Source organism: Drosophila nasuta, chromosome 2R, assembly GCF_023558535.2.
Source record: "Drosophila nasuta strain 15112-1781.00 chromosome 2R, ASM2355853v1, whole genome shotgun sequence".
Classification (NCBI taxonomy): Eukaryota; Metazoa; Arthropoda; class Insecta; order Diptera; family Drosophilidae; genus Drosophila; species Drosophila nasuta.
The window spans coordinates 5,293,597-5,305,947 of NC_083456.1; the positions used below are offsets into that span (position 1 = coordinate 5,293,597).

General features: G+C 37.9%; 3 protein-coding genes across 6 annotated transcripts; all 3 read left to right on the forward strand.

Annotated features, from left to right (window-relative positions):
* The first annotated feature begins 131 nt into the window (after positions 1-131).
* On the forward strand, positions 132-5,535 carry LOC132785704 (arrestin domain-containing protein 17). Of its 4 annotated transcripts, XM_060791920.1 has the most exons (6): positions 132-443; positions 540-1,056; positions 2,051-2,403; positions 2,467-3,277; positions 3,342-3,524; positions 4,542-5,535. In XM_060791920.1, exons 2-6 carry the CDS (start codon positions 942-944, stop codon positions 4,664-4,666), a joined length of 1,587 nt encoding a protein of 528 aa, XP_060647903.1. In that variant the 5' UTR covers positions 132-443; positions 540-941; the 3' UTR covers positions 4,667-5,535. The 4 variants fall into 4 exon arrangements, with proteins under 4 accessions (XP_060647903.1, XP_060647902.1, XP_060647904.1 ...); XM_060791919.1 differs by having other exon boundaries at positions 132-1,056; XM_060791921.1 differs by having other exon boundaries at positions 132-1,056; positions 3,342-3,455.
* A 547-nt stretch (positions 5,536-6,082) lies between these two features.
* Positions 6,083-7,677, forward strand: LOC132786973 (uncharacterized). Its single transcript, XM_060793780.1, has 3 exons — positions 6,083-6,465; positions 6,534-7,298; positions 7,367-7,677. The coding sequence occupies exons 1-3, from the start codon at positions 6,351-6,353 to the stop codon at positions 7,555-7,557; spliced, it is 1,071 nt and encodes a 356-aa protein (XP_060649763.1). The 5' UTR covers positions 6,083-6,350; the 3' UTR covers positions 7,558-7,677.
* A 1,155-nt stretch (positions 7,678-8,832) lies between these two features.
* Positions 8,833-12,087, forward strand: LOC132785421 (arrestin domain-containing protein 3). The gene is made up of 4 exons (XM_060791514.1): positions 8,833-9,321; positions 9,389-9,714; positions 10,388-11,036; positions 11,100-12,087. Exons 1-4 carry the CDS (start codon positions 9,210-9,212, stop codon positions 11,468-11,470), a joined length of 1,458 nt encoding a protein of 485 aa, XP_060647497.1. The 5' UTR covers positions 8,833-9,209; the 3' UTR covers positions 11,471-12,087.
* The last annotated feature ends 264 nt before the right edge of the window (positions 12,088-12,351 follow it).

Sequence of the window (12,351 nt, forward strand, 5' to 3'; positions counted from 1 at the left end):
CTGAAAATACCAACATAATTTGTGAAGTGTTACCAGATGCAAATTCTGGGAATGCCCGATTTGACGAAGTCCTTATTGTTGTTACTTTGCTGGCTGTCGTCGGGATTCGCCGTTTCGGCGGCTTCCTAAAATGCAAGCTGAGAGAAATTTAGACCAAATTCAACACGAGCGGCTGCTGGACGTGTGCGAAAGCAAAGCGAATTGAATCGAGAGCGGAGCGCAAGCGAGAAATTATAGAGAAAGACTAAAGCGGGCATACACACATTAATTAATTAATAATATAAAAATAATCTCTATGCCGTGGCAAGGCGAAGAAGCAAAAAGTTCAAATACCTGGCTTGATAAAACTACCGTTATTTATAGCTACAGCATTGCTATTGTTGTCTGACGGTGCGTGCGTGCGTGCGTATAACGGTATTGCGATTTGTGCAAAAGTAGGCAAAGTAGGTTGACAAGGAACGAGCTCGAGAGCGAGAAAGAGAACGAGAACGCAACGCAGCGCACACGAGAAAAGCTTGAATATAAAATATTTTTTTTAGGTCGTCGTCGCTGGTAAAAAGGAAAAGCAAAAGCGTTTGGCAATTTTTCAGCGTAGTAGTGAAAAAAGTGTTGCAGACATTAGCTGCATGTGTGTTGTATGCGGCAGGGGAGTGAAAAAATGCAGTGCAGCAGCAAAAACAAAAACGAAGAAATGCAAATGGCTTGATAGGCAACTAAATATTTAACAATTTCAATTTGAATTCGAATTGGAAAATCATAACAAACAAAATACCGTGATATTTTACAACTGTGGCCTGATTTTAGCACAGTACAAAAACAAAAGACAAAAACAGCAGAATAACACATAAATAAACACACTTACACTCAGAAAGACACAGACGCGTCACACACAGACACAGACACACACACACATAGTACATACGAAAAGAATATAGCAATATATGCCCATTGAGTGCCTTATATCATTTGATAATAATCCACAAGGTGTCTACTATGCCGGACAGGAACTATCTGGCGTTGTTGATCTTAGCGTCGATGCGACCAAGCGCATTAAAGGTAAGTACAGCAAAAAGCGTCGCCATGACTCACAAACAAACACGGTGTATGAGTAATATTGTTGAGTGACTTGTTCAGCTTACATTTGCTTTATAAAGTACATTTGAATATACCCGAAGGACACGCGTCTGTTGTCGTTATTAAAGTGTACTCTATCTGTGGCAAATGGCAAGTGGCAGGCAGCAATAATACGCCTCAAACCATTGCAAGTGCAAAACCTAACCTCCAAATAATTGTCGCCATTTTGAATGTGCTTAGCAATTAATTGTTGCCTGTCGCATGTCCCAGCTGAGTTGGCCAGCTCGTTACAGTTGTTTACCGAGCCAGCTGCACAGCTCTATTGCTCTTTTATTTTCATTCTGCCATTGCTGTTGTTGTTGCTGTTGTTGTTGTTGCCATTCACTTTATGTGGCGTCTGTTTTGGCATGCCGCCATTTTTATTTATCCATGAACTCGTTAAAGGCGTGGTAAGTGCAATCCATTTTTGTATTGCTTGTTTTTTGTCCCTGCTACTGCTAATGCGGATGATGATGATGATGTTGACGACGATAAAGTTGTCCGTGTGCAGTGCATTTTAATTTTAAAGCTATAAGTTTTGCCGTTGCTTTTCGCTTGATTAGTTCGGGACGTAAGGGGGGACGAGAGTCCCAATGCGCATAGTAAAGCAAAAAAACTATTATAGTTTTAATGCCAGAGTAGAGTGTACATGCAAGTTTTCGACTCGTATAAACGATGTATAATTATAATTATCTATTACATACTTTTGGGATGAGAATATAATTTCAAGTGAATTAAATTTATCTTTGGAAAGTACTGCAGTCTTGCATTAGTGTTATTTCTTTCTTGATATCTACATGAGAAAATGTGAATTAAATTATTGAAAATTGAATAAGAGAAATTTAATGAAATCCCTCCTGCACTATTTAACTTGCATTCTTATTATTTCATAAATTTATCAAACAAAATTCACAAAATTCTTAATTCTTCCCATTAGGCATTCATGTCACCGTCAGCGGTTATGCCAAGATACGCTGGATAAAAAAGGGATATCCGCGGGACAGCGAACGCGCCATGTGCCGTGCCTATCGATCGTATCTGTCATCGCGATCGTATGTGCTTGGCTCGTGTGCCGGCAACTCCTGCATCGACTGGCTGGCTGGCGAGTACTCGTATACGTTTCATGTCATACTGCCAGATAATTTGCCCACATCCTTTGATGGCAAGTACGGTCAAATACACTACGAGATCATAACGACAATTGAACGATCGGGTCGCTATCCGAAAGTGTTCAAGCTGCCATTTACCGTGATACAACCGCTCGACCTGAATGCCGATGCCATTTATAGAGTTAGTGACCAAAAAACACACAAATACCAATTCAACTAACCATATCAATAATTTATTTTTTAGGTGCCGTTAGAGATACTTGATCGCAAGCGATTCTGGAGCTTTTGCTGCCCAACAGGACCGCTGACGGTGAAGTTCTCAACTCCCTACTGCGGCTATGCACCCGGCCAAAAGATACACTTTGTGCTTTATATCAACAACGAGTCGTCGATTGACATAACCGAGTGCGAGGTGAAACTGAAGCAGGAGGTTAGCTATGAATCGCATGATCCGCAGCATGAGTATCGCTATGATAAGCATCTGATAGCTTTAAAACAGTTCGGCAATGTGTTACGCTGGTCGAGAAAGGTGTATCGAGGCTACTTGGATCTGCCCTCGATACCGCCGACCTCGGTGAAGCCGACATGTCCCATTAGCGTTAACTATTCGATTAAGATAATTGTGAATCCAACGGAGTTTCATTGGAAGCTGAAACTAAAAATTCCGCTGACCATTGGCAGCATACCCATCATGGATGGACCCGAGGCTCTGCTGCGATTCAATCGCCAGCAGCAGCAGCACCAAGTAGTTAGTCAAAATTTTCAAATGTCAACGCAGCAAACCCAACGGCAGCGTGATCGTAATTCCGTACCAGACCAGCAGCGCTTAAGTACCAATAACAACAACATCAACAACAATCAATCAACAACAACAACAGCAACAACCGCAACAACACTGGCAACGCAAAACGCATTGGGTGAAGGTGCAACACTGCCGTTATCAACAAGTCCCCATTCATCAACAACGCCAACAACTGCCACCCTGAGGCCCTTGGCCATGCCAGCGATATTAGTGACCAGCGATAGCGATAATCCGCCAGACTATATACCCATGAGTAAGAGAATTACGAATTACGAATTAAGAATCTTAATTCGAACTAATTAAACGACAATTCACAGTGCCGCCCTCGTATGAAGATGCCATGGCTCTGAGCGAGAAATTCAGCGATGATATCGAATTTTTGACAAATGTTAGCATGAGCAGCATTATGTCTGCTCAGGGCGATGTAACAAGTGAGCGTGAGCCCTTTAAACCGCGTTACCCGGTCTATTACGATTATGAGACACCGACCATACCGCCCGGTAGTGATGATTCCACTGAATCCGACACATAAAAACTCAAAAATTGTTAAAAAAAAAAGAAAAACAGAACAAAACAAAAAAACACAAAGAATAACAAAAACAAATTGCAAAAGCATAGCAATATAATTGAATGGCTGAGTGGCATTTTATTCCAATTCTTTTCTTTTATTCCATTCATGTTCAAGTAGTTAGACAAAACTTTTTATAATTAAAAACTGACAAGTCTTAAGATTGAAAATCGTGGCGATAATAGTGCTTTTCCACTGTCCGATTGATAAATATTATTTATAAAAGCAAAATAATAGTATGAATATTTACCAAAAATCTAAATTCCGTTGTCTGCATTTAAAAATTTAATTTTGTTTCTCCATAAACGCTTAATTTTGTTCTTTAAAATGTTTCCAGCTACATTTTGATAGGATAAAATGAGAGTATTTGGATACAAAATAACATCCTAACAAAATATTTTTAACGGTTTCGTGCGTTCCGCTTTCTGATAAAAGTATCCCGATTTGTGCTTAACACTTGACAAACAATTTAGAGTAATCTTTATTCCTTAAAATTAACCATTACATGCACGTTATAATATTAATATTATATTTACTGTATTAAAAAGAACATTTAATCGTATATAAAACAAAATGTATGTATGTTGTGCTCTGTTGTTGATTTTATTCATTAATATTTTCTAAATTATTATATTCAAAACCTAAGATAATGAGATATTCTTAACATTTTGAAAATTCCGCCAGATGGCTTAACGCATTTAGCAATTAAGTTATTTTTAATAATATTAATGAAATAAGAGTATGTTTGAGCTTTATTCAACTTCAATTTCAATTACTGTTTGCATTTTTCTGAATAATTACTTTTAATAATTAAGCCAAACCAAAGGGTTTAACAAATATACTTAAACTGGAAATTTATTCTCTTGTTACCGCCCCTCCCCAAACATGCAACATGCAACATGCAACATTTTGCACCGTCCATAAACTTCAATCGACTTAATCAACGCAGAGACGCTCTACAGTGAATCCAGAACGCAATTTTGCTTCGCAGTGCAGCAGGAAACGGTGTTGGCGACAGATGAAGATGCAAATGCCCAAGGAAGAACTAAATTACCAAATTACGAAAAGAAATAACGGAGATTAATGGCTGCAACAACAACAACAAGAACAACAATTACATATTTAATCAAAATCAAAAATAATCTAAACACGTTTGAGAAATCATTGCGCGAAATTAGCTTTTAAGTCTGATGTGAAACAATTTTGATTGACAAAAGGTTTATAAACCAAATAATATATATATATTTTGCAAGAAAAGCATAGACATATTCACCAAGTAGAGCATATAAACTAATCAAAATCTATCTTAAATCTTAAACTTCATTTTGTTTGTAATAATTTCTATCCATTTCTGAAATTTCTAACAATTTTATTTATCCAATCGCTTTCCTCTTAAGAACTATCCATAATTTCTATAAATTTCTTTAACCCAATTGCACTGGCAGCATATGATACATACTAGTACTTATTATACATAAATAAATAAAGGTAGTTAATGCATACTTAGTAAACCGTTTAGGCTTAAGCAAATATAAGACAATTTGCACAATTTTACCAAAAGAAAAACTTAACATTTTCAATGTTTACAATGTCTATGAAAAATTTACACAAAACTCTAAAATTAGCCAAAATAATGAAAAACTAAGAATCTTTGCGTTTAGTTCAATACTTGTACTAATTGAATTTTATGGACAATTTTTACCCTGACTATAATGTGTACATTTCCGTATTCGATTTTTATCTGATATGAAACTATGTGTAACTTTAAATTTATACTTTAGTTGTCTTTCTTCTATTGACATATAATTGTGAACTCATGTGTACTTCCTCTAATTTGAAACCAGTCTAACCAGAAATACTCTTAAGAATACTCTGTCTTCAATTAATTCAAAATAAACCAAAAAGGAGCAATATATATACATTCTCGTATATATAATACTTATACCAAAAAGATTTGAATGGTATTGTCTCATTATAATTTTTTTTTAACAAAAGTAAGTGAAACAAGTTTTTTTTGCTGCTTAAATATTGTTTTTGTAGATGGGTGCAAGATTAAGATAATTATTTTTGTTAGATTTATTAGCAAATAACTTCAACAACTTTTCTAAAAATAGATATAGATTAGAAACTTGAGTGGAGAATCCTAAAGTTGTAGGGTATTTGCTAACATGTGTATACCCAACAACATTGATTTACCGACTCTAGGGAATAAATTATGAATGTGATATCTAAAACCTTACTTTCAACTAACTTTCAGTCCACTCTTGCTGCCTTATAGCAAATACTTCTTCAAATCAGCAGGCTCAAAATAATATTAGAACCAGTTTGTTCAGCCGTTTTCAGGTTGGCAAACGCAACAGGTTGTAGCTACTACTTGTACTACATGCAACATGCCTTATTCAACTACAGCTAATCGGTGGAGAAATAATCATAAGAGTGATAAAAATATATATAAATCTCAGCCGGCTTAGGCGTAGTTGTAAACTTAAATTATCTTTATATCGTGTCTCATTGTATTGCGGCCGAAAACAGAACTCGAAAGTCGCAAAATTATTCCCATAAACAATTGAGGCAAATGTTGTCAAAGTCACTGGCAACAGTTGTTGCTGCTGTCGCTGTCGGATTCGCTGTCGTTGACACTTGCATGCGGACGCTCGAGCAGCTCGCACTTGTGTTTTTGTTTGCTGAGGCATTTGCGTGATAGCGTGTCGAAAGTTCATAGTTGGTTGTCATCAAATACCCTGTAATTTGCAGAACAATGCCTGTCAAATGCCACTTCAATTTGTCGCGCTCATCAGCAGTTTATTACGCTGGCGAACAAATTTCTGGCACATTAATGCTGACAATTACCAAGAAGCCGCTGAACGTTGAAGGTGAGTTCAAACTTACAATCGAATATCTTGGAAAGCGTGGCTTATGCTGCTCTCTCTCGTCTCCTTAGGCGTCCATATCACATTGCTGGGCATCAGTACAACCAGTTGGCATGAGACAGACAAATGTTTGCCACAAATCGAGCACAATGATAGCACTGGACCCATGGAGCCCCCTAAGGTTTATTTTGGCGCCACTAAGACACACATTGAGCAGACACAGCAGCTGGCCGAGTCAATGATCTTGCCAACAGGCAGCCTGCAACTGGGCAGCTTTACATTCCAGTTACCCAACGAAGTTCCAGGCAGTTGTCGCTTACCCCATGGTTCGATCAGCTATTCGCTCCAATTGACGCTAGAGCGTCGTAGCAAACAAGCCAAACGCTTCCAGCATCGATTAGTAGTCAGAAACCGCATTGAATTTCTTGAACCGAGACCTGCGACAACAGAATTTTCGACTTTGTGCCTCAGCTTACCACGCAGTGTATTTGTTCCAGGACAGCGAGTTGCTTATCAGCTGGAGACATCCACTTCAAGCTCTCAGTTACTGACACGTCTCTGTCAATGCATCAGATATGAGAGCCATCAACCAGTGGCCAAGTTCAAGAAGGTGGTGCGTATACTCGATGAGAGTTCTTGTTTAGAGGATGCACTACATCTACCTCTCACTGCGCCCATAATGAGCCAAAGGTCTGGGGATCTCATTGAGATCACGTACTACCTAGAAACTTTAGGCAGCTGCAGCGAACCTCTGCGATTGCCAGTATTCGTGGGCACTGTGGCGCCACCTGTCGACACTCACACAAGTTTGTCGTCTCTTGGCTTTGTAAACTTTGGTAAATCACTTAAATTGTTTGTTATCTCAATATTTGTTTACAATTTTGCACTTCATTTCAATTTGCAGCTCTCTCAGAAAACGAAGTGCTGCTTTCATCAATCAATCAACTGTTGCCCCACAGTTATTCCAGGGAACTCGCCCCCTCAAGCTCTGGCAAATACAATGAGCAGCTGAAATTGCTGAGGCGCCAAAAGAAACAATCGTACGTGCGGATAGCTCTACGATATTTCTATAAGCGTTTGCTACCCGTTAATTAACTGACTTACTGTGAACTTGCAGTTGATAATTAAATACAAATTACGAGTACTCGCATTTATGTAAATTAATAATACATTAACAATAAAAATAATACTATATATAGAAATTACATCAGTAGATGAATTTACATACGTGCCGCCTTAGAGTAAGCGTCTAATTCGACTGTGTTGGGCAGCGAAGCTTGATCTATTTACGTCTTGATCTATAAACGTCAAATCGAAATACATAAAACAAATTATATTATGATGCTAGATTAATTATGATTCAATTCGAAATACACAATGAAATTCTTCAGTTTTTAATGAAATAAATTTGTATACACAAAATTATGTTTAATTAAAAATATATATTACATATATACAGCGTACTTCTATATACTGCTTACTCCTAATAAGTAAATAAAACTTAAAGACAACAAAAATAAAGTATGTTGATAAAAGAATAATCTACATACGACGAGTGTTTTATAAGTTATTTACACAGTTCCATTACCGACAATAAATCGTTGGAATTTTTGTCCGGGTATTTTGAAGTAAAATATTTCCATATTTATGAAAATGGGGAAACGTATCTCACATTATAATAATATCAAAAGGTCATATGCATTTATTATAGCCAATTTATACTAAATAATAATTTAACAGGAAATATAGAAATGTAATAATTAACTTTTGCTTAAATTTGGGTATTTTTTTTCAATCAAATTGGATAAACCACTAACTATATTCTATAAATATACTACTGTATTCTCTCAATAAAGAGCAAATCAAGTGCAGATTGCTTTAACGCTTCGTCGAACAATTCCCAACCCATTTGCAAATATTGCTAATGATATGCCGAAGCCATATCGGTGGAACGGGTCAAGGCAAACCTCAAGACATTGGCTCAATTATGAGCGGGAAATTAAGTAAACAGTGCGTGGGTCATCAGGGACACCAATATCGAGGTCCTCAAAACGTACGATATTGGGAATGCTTCAGAGTTGGGTACTAAAAATTATTTCGCCACATTTTGTGGCATCAATGGAGCGGCAAATTGTTATAGAGAACCATTTAAATTAAAATTTAGTAGCATGAGCTGTGTATATTGCCGCCAAAAATATAAGTTGACATCTTGTTGTTGCTCTTGAATTTGGCTTTGGTTATGACCAAAAACAGAAACGCAAAAAAAAAATACAACAAGACGAACAAAAAATCGGAGCTGACCTCGTCGTTGTCCCGTGGCGACGTAGTTGTTGGATGTTGAGTGCGAACAAAGAAACTGAAAGGGCCAAGCAGCAAAGCATTGCTCCATTTGGGAAGGTTTTCGCTTTGAAATATTAGACCAGAAGCAGACAGTAGACAGTTACACAGACGCAAGGCGCCAAGTTATTGATTCGCGCCCTCCATCCGCCCCTGTTGACAAAAGCGAAAGCCTGCCGGATGCTGTGTGACAGAGCGGGAGAACATGCGTGTGCGAGAGCGAGAGGCACTTAGCCAAGCACAGACGCACAACAAAGGAACTCAGTGCGCGTCTGGCTGTGCCAAAGTTCAGTTCGTTTTGAAATTTTGTTGCATTATTCTGTGTGCTATATTGCTGTTTGATTTTGCTCTGATGATGTGAACTAACGCTGATAATTAGCAAAACTCGCTCTTCAACTCTCCGCCCAGCCATGCCCACCACCTGTGTTTTCCAGCTGGATCGCCTCAATCCCATTTACAACAGCGGCGAGTACATCAGTGGCCGAATATTGCTGCGCACGGACAAGGTGAAGCGTGTGAATGGTAGGTCAAATCACATTTGCATCGAAGCACTTCCTCAATTCCATCATATGACATACCATCTTCGCAGCTGTCTACGTAACGCTCGAGGGTGAGGCCAAGGTGCAATGGTCGATGAGTGGCAAAAGCGAGACATCGAACTATTCGGGACACCAGCAATATCTACACACGCGAACCAATGTCTTTGACAACTCGCTTTTCCGTGCGGGCGTTCACGTTTATGTGCTGACGTTGCGCATTCCCCCCGACTGTCCCAGCACCTGTAAGGGACCGTATGGTTATATTGCCTACAACATCTCGCTGACCATCGACAAGCCCTGGGGCTTTGATGAGGTCTTTCGAAAGCCCATCAATGTCGTTCAAACACTGGATCTCAATTACAACTCAGAGTTTGCGGTAGGTTCAATGTTGACAAAACAAAATTCTACCTATTCTCAAGAAAAGTAAGACACTGTGGTATAAATTATACTGAAAATATACTGTATTATACCGAGTGTTATATTGTTATACTGCTATTACTTCATTTAAAATATACCATATTGCCAATCAAATCAAAAAAGACCCGACTGAAACTGCCTTTATTGCAGTATAAAATAATTTTTTAGTTAACTTCTAAAACTTTTATCTGATAACTTTAGATTTTATTGTATATAACATTAAAATTATACAGTTTTGAATATAATTATTATAATTATTTAGTTATTGATTGAAAGTAGCTAAATTCACTTTGTTAAATTAAAATATTTTTTTTTATAGCTTTTAACCGTAGAGTAGAGTGATAAAGTAGTATATTTTATGCGCTTTGGAATATTTTCAAAATATGTAGTTGTGGATAGATATATCAAATAAAGCTTTTGGTATATTTTAGTGGTTTTAAGTATACACTTTTTTAGTTTCTAAAATATAAAATATGAAAGTTTTTAGTGTGTAATTTAAATTGATTGCAAATTTTCAAATTTTAATAATACTAAATACAAAAAAAATAGTACATATTGATATTGTTGATTTTAAAAATATAATATTACAATCAACTTTTGACTCTTTTATCGTTGCGAAATTCTTGTCATAGCTGCCTGTTAAGGATGAAAACATCAAGTACCTCTGCCATTGGCCATGTATCTCAGGTCCAATAAGTTCCAGCCTGGCTTTGCCAGCTTCTGGATTTACTCCACTCCAGGATGTTCCATTCTGTGTGGAGATCGACAACCAGTCACCACACTATGACATCATTGGCCTAGAGGTATCCATAAAACAGCACTTTGTGTTCCTCTCACGCAAGCCGGTGAAAAGGAATTTCTATACGAAGACACTCTGCAAGGAACTCTTAACAGATAGAACCTTGAGGTTGTCGAAGCGCATCTATGAGTCGAGCATTTGTGTGCCCATGGATACGCCGCGCTCCACTCTCAATCCGAATTACATTGTGTTTCTGCATTACACGCTCCAGGTTAAACTGAAAACAGGCTACTTTCACTATGACACGGATCTGTCTGTTCCAATTGTAATCGGTACGACGCCTCTGCAGCAACTACAGGCTGTTATCCGAACACATCAGCCGGCGAGACGGACTCCTACGCCGGAACGACAGCGCCTTATTGAGAGAGTGCAGCCTCGGCCAGCGACAGTGGCCGAGGAGCCGGCACAGGAGGCGGAAACGGCAGTAGATGAAACACATCAAGTGCTAGAGGATGATGAGCCTCCCTCGTATGACAGTTGTTGTGAGTTACGAACTTGAATGTATAAATATGGATTCACATTATTTGTTTACTCACTTATTGCAGTGCCGCCTTCGTTTAGCTTCGCCACCTTGGGTGGCAGCCAGCAGACACTGGCGAGTCAACCCTCTGGACAGCAGCGCATCCATTTGCCAAAGTTTCCGGGATTCAGCACATTTATTGGCACTGCGCCTGCTCATGGCTTAGGTGTGGAGGATTCCGGAATCGATATACACCACTATCGCTCCTATGGATCACTGGACACCGATCACACTGGTCGGAGTCTGGATACATTTGGCTCGCTCTGCGGTCCTTTGTCCGAGCAAGGCGAAGTTGAGGAGGAGGCTGAAGCAGGGGAACAATTAAGGGTGCTCGATGTTATGGCTCAGGTGCATGAATTGGCTCCTCTTCAGCCACAGGATGAGCATCAATTCTAAACGAAAGTGTCTTAAACGAAAAGTTAGTGGTATTATACGTAAGCGTCTAAATTTTTAAGTGTTCAGAGCTAAGAATTCAAACTATTTTTAGAGAACATCATAGCCCGTCTTATTATAGATCATATTTATACTTTACTGCCATCCAAAATTAATTAATTAATCAAAGCGAACTTATTATGTGCCAAACAAACATTTTTTAGCATATTATTCCATGGCTTTTTACATGAAAAATACTAACAAAAATTATTCTATATATTATAAATCAACTTAAACCCAATACGAATAAGATCTATATATATTTAAGCTCGACTATGCGTTCATAATTGGACAATAAATATGTATACACTCCAGATAACAACAACAGTTTTCTAAATATTTTGTTCAATAAAACTATGGTCGAGTATGCTAGACTGTGGGATATCCGCCACTCAATAATAAGAAAAATAATGTGGTGTTATTCTTAAAATATACTTCTTGTAAAAGACACTAAAGTTATAATATACTTTTACCCTAAGGGTAGAGCGTTTAAAAACTGCCGACCAAAGTGCAACTCACTAAATTTGTGTTAAGCGTAATATTCACAGTATACATTGGTTTTAGGCTACATTTGTTTATCGCAAGATAACCATTTGCCCTGACGATGCATCGATCCATCGCGATGGAATAAAAAGGAAAATAATTTTACTCATCCGTCAAAAGAGGAATTTAACAATTAAATTTTTTGCTTCGGCTTAGAAAAGACATCCTAGTTACATTAAATTTTTTATATCTCGTTTAGTGGTATTTAATAATCTTTTTTCTTCCTGGAAGTCTTAAGCAGTTAGACATGGAAAACGTAATGATTACTTTAGAAATGTTATTACCTAAGTTAATTAGTTATT